Here is a 15,794-nt window from a genome sequence, read left to right as displayed (position 1 = left end):
TCAGTGAGGATCTCTGAATGATCCAATGTTGTCCTATATGACCGATGATGATAAACAGAATCCACCTGTGTGTAATCAAGTCTCCGTATAAATGCACCTGCTCTGTGATAGTCTCAGGGTTCTGTTTAAAGTGCAGAGAGCATTATGAAAACCAAGGAACACACCAGGCAGGTCCGAGATACTGTTGTGGAGAAGTTTAAAGCCGGATTTGGATACAAAAAGATTTCCCAAGCTTTAAACATCTCAAGGAGCACTGTGCAAGCCATCATATTGAAATGGAAGGAGCATCAGACCACTGCAAATCTACCAAGACCCGGCCGTCCTTCCAAACTTTCTTCTCAAACAAGGAGAAAACTGATCAGAGATGCAGCCAAGAGGCCCATGATCACTCTGGATGAACTGCAGAGATCTACAGCTGAGGTGGGAGAGTCTGTCCATAGGACAACAATCAGTCGTACACTGCACAAATCTGGCCTTTATGGAAGAGTGGCAAGAAGAAAGCCATTTCTCAAAGATATCCATAATAAGTCTCATTTAAAGTTTGCCACAAGCCACCTGGGAGACACACCAAACATGTGGAAGAAGGTGCTCTGGTCAGATGAAACCAAAATTGAACTTTTTGGCCACAATGCAAAACGATATGTTTGGCGTAAAAGCAACACAGCTCATCACCCTGAACACACCATCCCCACTGTCAAACATGGTGGTGGCAGCATCATGGTTTGGGCCTGCTTTTCTTCAGCAGGGACAGGGAAGATGGTTAAAATTGACGGGAAGATGGATGCAGCCAAATACAGGAACATTCTGGAAGAAAACCTGTTGGTATCTGCACAAGACCTGAGACTGGGACGGAGATTTATCTTCCAACAGGACAATGATCCAAAACAAAGCCAAATCTACAATGGAATGGTTCAAAAATAAACGTATCCAGGTGTTAGAATGGCCAAGTCAAAGTCCAGACCTGAATCCAATCGAGAATCTGTGGAAAGAGCTGAAGACTGCTGTTTACAAACACTCCATCCAACCTCACTGAGCTCGAGCTGTTTTGCAAGGAAGAATGGGCAAGAATGTCAGTCTCTCGATGTGCAAGACTGACAGAAACGTACCCCAAGCGACTTGCAGCTGTAATTGGAGCAAAAGGTGGCGCTACAAAGTATTAACGCAAGGGGGCCGAATAATATTGTACGCCCCACTTTTCAGTTTTTTATTTGTTAAAAAAGTTTAAATTATCCAATAAATTTTGTTCCACTTCACGATTGTGTCCCACTTGTTGTTGATTCTTGACAAAAAATTAAAATTTTATATCTTTATGTTTGAAGCCTGAAATGTGGCGAAAGGTTGCAAGGTTCAAGGGGGCCGAATACTTTTGCAAGGCACTATATATGCTAATGTAAAGCACTTTGGGCATGTTAAACATGCAGATAAATGTGCTACATAAACACTCTCCATTTACCATTTATACTGAACTAAAAAATATTCTTGTTTCCACCTTTCCTGAAATTGGCTACATTGGCGGCCAAATTTTACCTTCACGACAGGACTAACTGGGTGACAGGATACAGTTTCCTCTGACCTGGTGTCACTTTGGAATTTGGAAAACCTTCATTCAAGTGACTAACAATTGCCCCAGTCGGACGTTTGAAAGCCGTGGTTTACTGTGTTTACACTCACCCTATATGATTGGTCCGTAATGAAATTTCCAGTTCTCTCAACACCTGGGTGGACTCCTGAACTCTTCTGCGGAATTTCTAGGGAACAAGAAGAACGGGTTAATATTTCATCAAACCAGCTAGCTCCGTGAATCACTTCATCGCACAGTGACGTTTGTGGGCAGATAGAATCCTGAAAAAGCAGCATAGCAGAAGGCAGTTTGTAAACACTGAGAAAGCAAGGATTGAGTTCCTCACACAATAATATCTGCAGTTTAAGCCGCCAGGAACCACAGAGCAGTAAACATCATGGAGAGCTGACTCACTGGAAACTGTGAATATATACTAGGTCTTGCTCGTGATCTTATTTACTCATGTCAGGTTTTTAAATAGCACTAATCTCTCCGGGCTGTACTGTAGTAGCAACCTCTAGTTTAATTGTATTATATAAACCGCAGTCAAAATAAAGGCAATTCTGATTCTGATTAACTTTCCTCATTGGTTTAAAACTGACTACGATGTATTGCAGTCTCAGTGCTGGGCAGAGAGTGGCAAAAGAGAAATGGGTGTGACATGCATAATGAATGAATGGAAGGGCCATTCACACTGTTACACAACAAGTCTTGTCAAATAATGAGCTATATTGATCAGTGTCAGAAAAAAATATGTAACGATAAGTAGTAGCACGGTTAGGAAGAGAAATTACAATCAAGACTTTGTTTTGAAATAGTAAACATTATAGTGCTGTCGAAGGACACCAGAGACAAAATTGCAGACCTACACCAGGCTGGGAAGACTGAATCTGCAATAGGTAAAACGCTTGGTGTAAAGAAATCAACTGTAGGGGCAATTATTAGAAAATGGAAGACATACAAGACCACTGATAATCTCCCTCTATCTGGGGGCTCCATGCAAGATCTAACCCAGTAGTGTCAAAATGATAACAAGATTGGTGAGCAAAAATCCCAGAAACACATGGGGATACTTAGTGAATGACCTACAGAGAGCTGGGTCCACAGTAACAAAGGCTACTATCAGTAACACAATGCGCCGCCATGGACTCAAATCCTGCACCAGACGTGTCCCCCTGCTAAAGCCAGTACACGTCCAGGCCCGTCTGCGGTTCGCTGGAGAGCATTTGGAATATCCAGACGAGGACTGGAAGAATATGTTATGGTCAGATGAAACCAAAATAGAACTTTTTGGTAGAAACACAGGTTCTCGTGTTTGGAGGAGAAAGAATACTGAATTGCATCCGAAGAACACCATACCCACTGTGAAGCATGGGGTTGGAAACATCATGCTTTGGGGCTGTTTTTCTGCAAAGGGACCAAGACGACTGATCTGTGTAAAGGAAAGCATGAATGGGGCCATGTATCGAGAGATTTTGAGTGCAACTCTCCTTCCATGAGCAACGGCATTGAAGATGAGACGTGGCTGGGTCTTTCAGCATGACAATGATCCCAAACACACAGCCAGGGCAACAAAGGGAGTGGCTTCGTAAGAAGCATTTCAAGGTCCTGGAGTGGCCTAGTCAGTCTCCAGATCTCAACCCCATAGAAAATCTGTGGAGGAATTTGAAAGTGTGTGTTGCCTAACGACAGCCCCAAAACATCACTGCTCTAGAGGAGATCTGCATGGCGGAATGGGCCAAAATACCAGCAACAGTGGAGCTGGGAATCTTTGGGCACCTAACGATTCGATTACGATTCAGAGGCTCCGATTCGATTATAAAACAATTATTGATGCACCCCCCTCCTTTTTCTTTTTTTTAATGTTTTGTACATTTGTTCCAAAATTGTTCAAAAATCCTCTCAGGCTGAACCAAATTACTATATCAGTGTCAAGTTAACATACAGTATAACAGTAAACAAATATACAAAAATAACAGTAAATAAAAAACTCCAGTCCCTATTCTGTATCAGCAGCTTTAAACTACATTCAATTTAAATGAATATTGTCAATCAACTGTTACAGTTGTTAAAATTGCTCCCGTTATTCCATAATTTCCCTTCTGTCTGCCTTTGTCAAAGTTTTAACACTATTTCATCATTTAAAGATAGATTCAAGACGAGATTCTGCCGATTTAGGAGTCTTTTAGATAAAAAGTTAATTAGGTTCGCTACAACAGAGCCTTCTAGAGAGGTCTACTGCTTTAAGATGGCGGCTGTTTACTTACGCCGGAAAGTCTATCATTTCGCATCTCTGTTCAATAATACATGTTCTAACACTGACGTCGTCTGTCATTTTGCATCTAGTTCTACATATATATGATATCTACTGTCGCCGTATGTTTGTAGCAACTAGCAACTGGGCGTTGTTTGTAGCGGCCGTCAGCCGCAGTCAGGTGTGATTGTTTTTTTTTATCTAGCGGCATGAGTTGAACATGATATTTACTCTCGGTCCGTTCCTCATTGCGTCCCAAAGACCGCGCTGACAGTGTTTTACTTCCGCTTTACCTGGTATAATTCAATAATCGGAATATGGATATTTGAGAATCGTTCTCGAATCTTCCACCACGGCCTAATGACGAATAATCTAAGAAATGGAAATTTCGCACGCCTCTAAGCAACAGTGTGTGAAAAGCTTGTGAAAAGTTACAGAAAACGTTTGGCCTCCGTTATTGACAACAAAGGGTACATAACAAAGTATTGAGATGAACTCTTGGTAGGGCTGGGCGATATGGCCTTAAACATGTATCACGGTAAATTGAGCAGATTTATCTCGATAACGATAAATGACGATAAATTCGCCCAAGCGGACTGTTATATAATTTGAAAATCTGAATCAATGCATGAAATACAGATTAACTATTTCTTGTTGATTTATTTACCAGCATTCAATTTGATATACTGTATTTAACAATTGTACATGCAGTCTAAACATTAAGTTTATAAAAATGTATTGTAAGCAATAAGAATTCAAGTATGAACATTTATAACAGCGTGTATGACTTGAACAATGTACATTGTCAAAATCAATATGCCTGTGCAAACATGTAATTGTAACAAAAATGACTTGCAGCTTGAACAGTACACTTCAAAAAGACAACTTATTGTTAATGGCTGCTGTGACATAATTGTTAAATACAAGTGTTTACTTTATGGTTTAAGGGTTTTTTTTCCCCCCAGTGCTTTTTTTAATAAATGCACGCACAATAAAAATAGCTGGGGCCATTTCTCGGTCATTATAAGTTTTGCCGTTGGATTGTACTTTATGCTGAATGCTTTACCATCACAAAAGCTATCAGAGGCATCACACACAGACAGATACAAAATAACGCCACATAGTAATTGCTAGATGCAGTCCGTGCCCAATCCACTCATTAAGTTCAGCCGTTTCGACAAGGTTAGAGCCGCTATCCGACCCCATAACGTTCATTTGTAGCGTTAGCCGCTAGCTAGCGTTACCCTGGCTACCAGTAGAAAGCACTGAAAACACCATCTCCGGAAATCGTGAGAACAAAGGAGGACAGCGGGTGAAAGCCCGTCTGGATGCCACCAAGAGTCTACTAAATGTCGGTTGAAAGTTTGGTGAACCTCCCTTAAGCCACACTCCATCACGTTTTGCTTGTAGCGTTAGCTGCTAGCGTTAGCTTACCGGGCTTTTGTTTGATTGGCTTCCTGATGATCACGTGATTCCCTACGTAAGCACATTCACTGCTTTCTTAAAGGGGAATGAACATAGACGAACAACACAGAATCAAAGCGGGATGAAAAGACTATATTTTCTTGTTTTATTAATTTACCGAATTTACCGACATGGTCAAAATTACGTCGGTCATCGTTCAGAATTTCGGTGACGGTAAATTTTCGGTTTACCGCCCTGCTCTAACTCTTGGTATTGACCAAATACTTATTAACACATCCCTCCGTTGTTTTCTGCTTTGAGGTACAACCTTGTTTCCGCAGTTGCAGACCCTAACACCGGCAACAAAATAAACCACACATTTCCAAAGATGGACGATGCACTCTCTTCCTCGACTCTATAATCCAGTAGCAATTTAATTTTGTTATGTTTTCAGTTTAATTTAGCTATTTCCAGCTTGTTATGTAATATTTGCGATGTTTGTTTACCGCTTTTCGTCTTACTGCGAAAAAAGTGGAAGTGACGATCGGCCCGCCATGATCTATACGTCATCAGCCATTGTTCTGTGACACGGGAATTTAACGCTTGCTTTCACATAAGCCTCATGCCGTGACTTTCACGGGAATTATTCTAAAGTGCGACCCGTAAAATGTCCCCGTAATCTCAATCTCAGTCGACCCGGGAAGTTGCGTTCACATACAAGGGCTGCCTGTTTAAATCCCGTGATTCTCAAGGTGTTTCAGCGTGTGCGAAAGGAGCTTAGGTGTATATTGTTTTAGTATGTTTTCAGCAATTAATACATTCAGAAACAAAACAGTTTTCACTTTTATCATATGTGGGTGTAAATTGATGTCATTTTTCTTATAAAAACAAACTTTCTCTGGCCAACCAAGCATTGTGTCAGTTTTTATCCACGGAAAAGAGTTGTTCCCACCCTGTGTCTTCAGGCTTGGGCGGTGTATTTGGCAAAAAAGCAGATGAGAAACAGTGTATTTTTTATTAGGGAGGAGCCCTTTTGTGTGGAAAGCATATTTTGGGGTACTGTGCAGGCTCCCAGAGGCAGCACTCCCTCTCCCCTCCTTTTCCCCTTCCCCAGGCAACCACTGAGCACTCCACATAAGTACAACCAGCTGCGACACAGAGGAGGAGAGCGGAGTAGCGAAAGTGTACAAGAGAATTCGAAGATCCTGGAAACAAATCAATGGCTGATACATTCTTCAAGGACTGGTTGGATGGGAGCTCAACCTCCTTGGGCGCCCATTGGCTAGGAGCTGCCCCGAGGAATGCATCGGAGACTGCCTATACGCAAACCCGAGGCAATGACCTCCAGCTCTCTCGCCGCCGCACAAAGTGTCAATTGTTTGAGTTTGAAGAAAAGGGGGATGGCGCAGGAATGTCGAAAGAAGCCCCATAACTCTTTCTCTCTTCCTCTGGTGCCTCTTTTTGTCTCCTTCCCTCCCTCTCTTTCTACCAACCTCTTGTTTCACCCCTCTCGCATGTCGCCTTTTTCCCCTCAGGCCCCCTTCTCCTTGGCAATGCTCACTTTACTCTCCAAATTAACAGCCGTGTGCCCTCCAAGCTCTCGACCGGGGGAAAAAAACATGCGGAGTCGTCAATTCTGTTAACTGTTAAAACAAAACGACTCATGCTGAACAAATACATCGACTCGGGTAGATTGTACACCCAAGAACCTGTTAGTCAAGAAACCACAAACTGTATCTCACACAAAAGTCCAACCGTCCCATGATTTTAGAGTTGACTTCAGATTGTTAGTGTTTTGGGACTTCTTCAAACTAAAGAGGGGACAAAAATCTGAGTGCAGCACCATTAACATAACAGTTTTGTATGATTATTCACATGCTGACCGCTCAATGATTGCACACACAATGACCAGAGAATGCAGCGGATGACAATTTTTGTAGATTCTTTACGTTTGTGTTTGAACAATACGGAAAAAAAGAACTGAACCGCGCCCTCAGTCCATCGTGGATTTTTTTTCCCAATTAAAAAATACATAAATAAATGCAGTATTTTATAGAGCTGTCCCAATCCGATCACGTAGTCTCTCACTCTCGCTCCTGCTGCTTTTCTTGGTCAGGCAGTGCACTGGGGTTGCTTATTAAAGTTAACGATGAATGACAGATGTTAAGGTTCTATCTTGCTAGAGACACATAGAACTCGAAACTTCGAAGCGAAGCATGCGTCAATCATCGTTTGACTTGTTAAACAGTTGCTGTGGCAACTCATTGTGTTTAAGTGAGTAGCTTGAGCGGATTTGAGTGGACTCACTCAATAGCGCCACCGTGGGTTCTTTTGGGTTAAAAATAATTTGGTGTGACAGTAACATGTTTAAAACTTATTACATTTGAAGTGCTTAAAAAACATTTATTAAAAAATATATACATATAAGTTTTTTTTAATTATACTTTGGGGAAAAAAGTGAAAAATGTCTTATATGTATGTATCTCTTTCCAATGGTAAACCTGAATAAATACCTACATTGAACACACACACACACACAAAAGGGGGCGCTACTTTGCGGTTTTTCTCTTATCGCGGCGGGTTCTGGTCTCCATTAACCGCGAAAAACAAGTGATCACTGTATACTGATTCAACTTTTTTTTGTGTGCGTGTATTATCAATTGCCTTCTGTTATAAATCCAAGGGTAGAGGCTCCTAAATTCTATTTTCTAAATCTAATTTACCTCTAGTAAAAGGTTGTTTTGCATTTTTGCTGCGTTCCCAGTGCATTTCATTCAAAATCATCCTCTAAAATAACTACTATGGTAGTGCAAAAAATCTAAAATAATTTACAATTTTATTGTCCTGGATAAACGATCTTTAATTATGTGTTGTTTTTAAATCTAAATAATTTATATGAAATAAAACAAAACCCTTTTTTTTCGTCCCCAGTGTCACTGTCCACTCTGTTGTGTTAGTGTGCCTTTAAGAAAGTTCCCCATTTATTAAAATTACATCACTATTCTGCGATAACATCACACCAGTGATGGGAAATTCAACTGTTGGGAGCAATTTTTTTTTAAAAACTACTTTAAAAATCAGATGTTACAGTTTTTGTCATGAGCATGGCCCTTTCCACTAATTTTGGGAGTATTCCAGCACGCTCAGCTTACTGCCACTCCACCTATCAGGAAGCTCATCAGCCAATCACTCCTAATTACCGCCACCTGCAACTTGTTACCAGCTGTGTATTTAAGGCATGGCCTCCAAACAGTTCGTGTCAGTTCGTCGATGATTCAGCCAGTTTCTGCTCGTTGACAGTCCTTGACCGATTGCCAGTCCTGACCCAGTCAGTTCAACCTGCTCTGCTTGACCCGACTGCGCCTGATCAGCCTCCCCAGCCGACCCGACTATGCCATCTCACCAGTTCTTGACCGTTTTTCACTGCCTGCCAACACTAATAAAACCTTGTATTTGCGATACGCTACTGGTTCTTCTGTCTCATACCTGACAGTTTTATGAAGTACCTTCAGTGTGGTTGATCATTACGTGTCCACTCTGTCAAAGCTAAATATCTAAGAAATTGATTGAACTGAATCATTTCGAAAGGTTTACTGTGAAATTACTAATTTTTCATCAAGTATCCAAAGTCATGTTAGCTATTATGCTAGCAAAGCGAGGCTAAGGGCTAACTTTAGTGCAAAATGTCCCCCCTGTTATTGTCCACTCTGTTATGTCCAAATGGCACCCTATCAAAAAAAATGACCCACCAGTGTAAAAGCCTTTTCAAACTAACGTCAGCCCAGTATGAAGAGCGGTCCACAGCAAGCGCAAAACGGGAGGAGCCACATAGCCTGACGTAGACGCTGTCAGGAGTTCAAAAGCGGTAAGCATATTTACTATAGTGCCAAGCACAAATGCGTTTCTTGTTCATTGTTGCACAAGAAAACAGACTTTTCCTATTTCAGCAAGTAGGGGGCATTATAATAGCCGTGTAAAAAGTTTTACTAGTTTCGGTGAGAAGGTGAATAGTTTTTTTTGCTGTTCGTGAACTACATTTTTACACAAACGCACATCAAGGACCATTTAGCTTAGCGAGGAGAGGTATAAGAGTAATTTTTCGAGTTTCCCAGAGCTCGCAAAACTTTTAAAAAGCGCATTTATTACGGTTTCATCGGCCATGATTTATGTGTATCCGTCCGCCGAAACAGCCCGATACCACAGATATAAGTATGCATGCCCCTCTGCTATTAGATGCGTTGTTGACATAAGGGCGGTGGCGCTCTGAAAATAGAGCAAGGCTCTTTTTTGGGCCCCACCGTTCGGCGCCAATTCTTTCAAACTTGCCATTCCGCACAAGATGGCCGTCCACCGCTCATTTTTGCCGAGAAGTCCGCTCCCACATTTACATCAAATGGGTTGCTGCTGAACCCTTCACACAGATAGAGCAAATCAACTACAAACAAACCAGGTCTATTGCGCTTGTATCCATGTACAGCAGGGGTCACCAAACTTTTTTCTGTGAGGGCCACATAACTTTTCCCTTCTCTGATGAGGGGCCGGGTCAGTTTGTAACAGAAAAAGTGTGACAATTGCACGAGTGCCTAAATGAAAAAAATATATTGTTTTTCAGAAAGCCACACTCAAATAACCTTTTCTGGATTCTTCACGGAACAAAAGTAAATAAAATAAAATAAAAAATAATATAATAATAATATAAAATAATTAGGGCTGTCAAAATTATCGCGTTAGCGGGCGTTAATTTTTAAAAATTAATCACGTTAAAATATTTGACGCAATTAATGCAGATGCCCCGCTCAGACACATTTAAATGACGGTACAGTGAAACGCTCACTTGTTAATTGTGTTTTATGGAGTTTTGCCGCCCTCTGCTGGCGCTTGGGTGCGACTGATTTTATAGGCTTTAGCACCAATGAGCATTGTGTAAGTAATTATTGACATCAACAATGGCGGGCTATTAGTTTATTTTTTCATTGAAAATTTTACAACTTTTATTAAAACGAAAACATTAAGAGGGGTTTTAATATAAAATTTCTATAACTTGTACTAACATTTTTCTTTTAAGAACTACAAGCCTTCCTATCCATAGATCGCTTTAACAAAATGTTAATAATGTTAATGCCATCTTGTTGCTTTATTGTTATAATAAACAAATACAGTCCTTATGTACCGTATGTTGAATGTATATATCCATCTTGTGTCTTATCGTTCCATTCCAACAATAATTTACAGAAAAATATGGCATATTTTATAGATGGTTTGAATTGCGATTAAATGCGATTAATTCTGATTAATTAATTTTTAAGCTGTAATTAACTCGATTAAAAATTTTAATCGTTTGACAGCCCTAAAAATAATATAATATAATATAATATAATATAATATAATATAATATAATATAATATAATATAATATAATATAATAATAACACTATTAATTAAATAGATAATAACCAAATAACCCTCTCTGGGTTCTTCACAGAAAAAAGCCAGGAAATAATTAACACTATTGAAAAAAAATAATAAATAAAAGAAAGAAAATGTTCAGGGGGCCAGACCAAATGTGGAGGCGGGCCGTATCCGGCCCGCGGGCTGTACTTTGGGGACCCCTAATGTACAGTGTACAGCCCAAAATGGGAAATCAGCAAGAGTTAAGAAGCTCCTACCAATCAGTTATGAAACACTCAAGTGTGGGTGGTTTGGATAAACTAGCTTTGCTTCACCCTGAGAAACAGCATAAATTGTTTTGTATCAGAAAAGTTCCCAAGGCGCCTCAACAAGGAGCTTTGTGTTTTATCTTTGCTCAGCTGTAGGGAACATCCTGGACAAGAGATAGGCGTGTGAGAAAGGGGAAGGTAAAGCTGTGTCAGTGGGACTGGGCATAGGCATAGGTAAAACACGTGTCTCACCTTTCTTGTAACTGCCGGGTCAAGATAACTCCTCAGCTTTTGGATGTATGTGTGAGGGGGGTTTTTCACTTGGAAGCGCTCCTGTCAAAAAGAGAAAGCAAAAGAAAGTTTTTGTTTGTTTCTTTTAATCAGAAACCTCTCTCATGCAAGTTGAAGGACAACGTATAATAAATATGTTGTTGTTGTTGAAGCCAAGGACACAAGATTTAACTACGCAAAACTTGTCGTGTTGATTAATGAGTGATACAGTTTTCCTTGGAAAATCGCAGGCTTCGATTGCGTAACTAGGGTTCTCAGGCTAATATTTCCTTCCCCGGCCCAGGCCAGAAAAAAAATCCACGCTCGAAATGACTCTCCCAAGCATTTGTAACTGCAACCGTAACTGTCTGTTGGCACTTAAGATCAGACCAGATCATGTTTTTCCCATTTCCTCAGAGCCAGCACAAGAATGCCATATATCAGACAGCTGAAGCTACGAAATATCTTGTCCAGGACATTGTAAAAATGGCTGACATTGCACATTATAATAAAACACAACCTAAGCGCCAACACTGCCTTCAAGAATGTCATGTAATGACAATTAGAGCTGAAACGATTACTCAAATAATTCGAGTAATCGATTTTAAAAATTGATCGAGGAATTTTCTCTCCCTCGAGGAATCGTTTAATTTTGCCAGCTCTAAGCGTGACGTTTTGCCCGGACTATTTTTAATGCGGCACAAAGAAGTTGAAGTCACGTGCGTACAGGAAAAGGAGAGAGGCAGCGGATACATTTGATTTAAACCACGCATGAAAGCGAAGAGAAATGCACCAAGAAAAAGTAAGAAAATGTCAAGAGGGTTGGAGCATTTCAAGCTGGAGACCCAGGCGACCACTAGTTCATGTATTCACTGTAAGACAGCGCTTGCATAACACTACCCCCACCCGGCCCTGGCTACCAGCGACCCCGACGACGCTCCGCACCCCTGGGCTGGACTCCGCTACCGATGACCGCCCCCGAAACCCGGGCCTAGAGCCAACTCGCGACCCGCCCACCTTGCCCCTACTCCACCGAAGGCACCCAGTTTACTCCAAGAGCGGCGGAGCGATACTCAGGACAAGGTAAAATTAAGTTAACGTAGTGCTAATAAATAAGATTAACATTACTGTACCTTGCTAACATAACATTAGCACTGCGGAGGGCTAGGTTCCTATTGATTATGACTATTGTCGATGCTTGCTAACGTGTCTTTCATAGAGGCTTCATTTACTCTGTAAAAACACAGCGCTGTAGAGTGATGAGCATGGAAGATAAAAACATAATAAAGCTAACTGTCAATTTTAGCTTGGTTGTCATTGATGGAAAAAACACCAAGTAGCACTGGCGCTTAATTTGCTCCAATACAGCAGGTATCATACATTTATTTTGAATACAGCAAAAACTCAAAATCGTATCAGGACTTACAACTTAAGACTAACTTAAAACTTAGCTAAAACTTAAAAATAGCTTAACACAAATGGAAATTCAATTGAAACACTTGGGGAAAACACTTAACTTTAGATGTGTGTTATCAAACGAAATGACATTTTAGGTAAGAAATAAGATTTTTTTTTTTTTAATCAATTTTTTAAAATTTTTTTTATTGTTGTAAAGTTTTTTTTGAGTGAAAGCAGTGAATTTGTTGTTTTTTTGTTTGTTTTTTGCCAGTCATATCTTGTAGGTATGTGCCGGTATGAACTTCTGACGGCATGATAACCTCAAGCAAAAATATCACAGTTTCACGGTATTGCAATTGCAGCTCTAAAATGAGTTACTTTGAGATATGTTTTTTTTTTTGGTTTTTTTTTTTTTAACTTTTTTCCATTGATTAGGATTTTTATTTAATATAGTATTGTAGCTGGTAGGGAACATTCATGACAGCATTTACTAAACTTTAATTTTGTATAAATGCGAAATCATATTGGAGGTATTGGCCCTCCTCCTCTAAGCTGCAGCCGTCTAACTTTTCTGTATCCAAAGTATTCCCATTCCAGCGATTTCATTTTCTTCGATAGGGGAAAAAGGTCAGGAGTTTCACCTCCCCCAGCCATCGTGTAGCACAGCTGACTTACTGACACTGAGCAACAACTGGTGGGGGAGAGTTGAGCCTTGCAGCTGCAAGCGAGGGATTTCTCCCTGCATTTTTGGAACATTAAAAATAGCTAAAACATAGGGATTGTATGACGGAAAATTTTTGCGGTTTTGAAACCGTGACGTTTTCATACCACGGTATACCTTGAAACCGGTAAATGGCACATGTCTACATCTGGGATGCAATTGTTGGCTGTTTGCAACAATGTACATCTAAAATAGATTGTCTAAAAATGGTTCAATATTAGGTGAAATGTCTTGTTTTCTCCTGTATATGTATACAGTGGGGCAAATAAGTCTTTAGTCAACCACCAATTGTGCAAGTTCTCCTGAAAATATTAGAGAGGCCTGTATTTGTCAACTTGGGTAAACCTCAACCATGAGAGACAGAATGTGGGGGAAAAAACAGAAAATCACATTGTTTGATTTTTAAAGTATTTATTACCAAATTAGAGAGTGGAAAATAAGTATTTGGTCACCTACAAACAAGCAAGATTTCTGGCTGTCAACGAAATTGTAGAACTGCACCAGGCTGGAAAGACTGAATCTGCAATAGGTCAAATGCTTGGTGTAAAGAAATCAACTGTGGGAGCAATTATTAGAAAATGGAAGACATACAAGACCACTGATAATCTCCCTCGATCTTGGCCTAGATCTCACCCCGTGGCGTCAAAATGATAACAAGAACGGTGAGCAAAAATCCCAGAACCACACGGGGGGACCTAGTGAATGACCTACAGAGAGCTGGGACCACAGTAACAAAGGGTACTATCAGTAACACGATGCGCCACCAGGGACTCAAATCCTGCACTGCCAGACGTTTCCCCCTGCTGAAGCCAGTACACATCCAGGCCCATCTGCGGTTCGCTAGAGAGCATTTGGATGATCCAGAAGAGGACTGGGAGAATGTGTTATGGTTAGATGAAACCAAAATAGAACTTTTGGGTAGAAACACAGGTTCTCAAGTTTGGAGGAGAAAGAATACTGAATTGCATCCGAAGAACACCATACCCACTGTGAAGCATGGGGGTGGAAACGTCATGCTTTGGGGCTGTTTTTCTGCAAAGGGACCAGGACGACTGATCTGTGTAAAGGAAAGAATGAATGGGGCCATGTATCGAGAGATTTTGAGTGAAAATCTCCTGCCATCAGCAAGGGCATTGAAGATGAGACGTGATTTGGTCTTTCAGCATGACAAGTATCCCAAACACACAGCCAGGGCAACAAAGGAGTGGCTTCGTAAGAAGCATTTCAAGGTCCTGGAGTGGCCTAGCCAGTCTCCAGATCCCAACCCCATAGAAAATCTGTGGAGGGAGTTGAAAGTCCGTGTTGCCCAACAACAGTCCCAAAACATCACTGCTCTAAAGGAGATCTGCATGGAGGAATGGGCCAAAATACCAGCAAAAGTGTGTGAAAAGCTTGTAAAGAGTTACGGAAAAAATTTGGCCTCCATTATTGCCAACATAGTGTACATAACAAAGAATTGAGATTAACTTTTGTTATTGACCAAATACTTATTTTCCACCATGATTTGCAAATACATTCTTTAAAAATCAAACAACGTGATTTTCTGTTTTTTTTCCCACATTCTGTCTCACATGGTTAAGGTTTACCCATGTTGACACTTACAGGCCTCTCTAATATTTTCAAGTGGGAGAACTTGCACAATTAGTGGTTGATTAAATACTTATTTGCCCCAATGTAATTTTTCTTTACCTAAGAAATATGTTTTATCCGATTACTCGATTAATCGATGGAATTTTCAGCAGAATACTCGATTACTAAAATATTCAACAGCTGTAGCCCCAATGACAATACTGGTCTAGCTAGAATCACGGTCATGCACCAAGGCCCTCCAACAAGTAGATAAGCTGGACAAGGTTAAGCCACCGCTCCAAATTCAGGGGGACACTGCAAATAGAAAAAGATTAGAGCTAATTCAGATCAACGGGGGATTATTACCACTATTTGTACTTTTGCTCTACTTTGCTGTTCCAAAAATTCCCTTCCAGCATTCGTTGATATTTGAAATATCAATAGTGCTTTGGAGAATGATCATGAAAATTTGAATCGAGGCAAGCAGACTTAAGCAGGTAATGCTTTGTAATGTTATGCTTAGTCATGTTTGTTTTTTTTAAAAATCCCGCATGTATTTAATAAGTGATGTAAATAAAATATATGAGTTGAAAACAACAGTCAAAAAAAGAAAATCAAGACGAGGTCACTCAAATGATCACTCTTCAGGGAGTATACATTTTAACCTTGGCATATCATTATTTCATCTTGAAAGTGTTAATATTTATGGCCTGTAGTGAGTCTGTTGAGTCTGTTTTTTTTGGTGTGTTGTACCTGCCATCTCCATTCCCTAGCCTCCCTCGGGCAGCGTTGCTATGGTAACTATAAAAAGACCCCTCGTAGATATGACATAAGAAAGTACTTAAGAGTGATATGCGGTCAAAGTAGTAAGACTAGACTAGCCATAAACCTGGGCATATTTTTTGACAAACAGCTTTACTGTCATTTTAGGAGTGCTTATCGCAGTTATAAAAAGTCATTC

At 40.4% G+C, this 15,794-nt stretch overlaps 1 protein-coding gene across 7 annotated transcripts in view; it reads right to left on the bottom strand.

Annotated features, from left to right (window-relative positions):
• Nucleotides 1-15,794, bottom strand: part of fmnl2a (formin-like 2a) — a 168,025-nt gene that overhangs the window by 95,981 nt on the left and 56,250 nt on the right. For all 7 annotated transcript variants that reach the window (XM_057852649.1, XM_057852650.1, XM_057852654.1 and 4 more), the window contains 2 exons: nt 11,128-11,208; nt 1,672-1,748 (listed from right to left, as the gene is read on the bottom strand). In XM_057852649.1, coding sequence (XP_057708632.1) covers nt 1,672-1,748; nt 11,128-11,208 — 158 coding nt within the window. The remainder of the gene's footprint in view (nt 1-1,671; nt 1,749-11,127; nt 11,209-15,794) is intronic.

This window comes from Corythoichthys intestinalis, chromosome 12 (assembly GCF_030265065.1).
Source record: "Corythoichthys intestinalis isolate RoL2023-P3 chromosome 12, ASM3026506v1, whole genome shotgun sequence".
NCBI classification, from domain to species: Eukaryota; Metazoa; Chordata; class Actinopteri; order Syngnathiformes; family Syngnathidae; genus Corythoichthys; species Corythoichthys intestinalis.
This window is presented reverse-complemented; position numbering and strand designations above follow the sequence as displayed.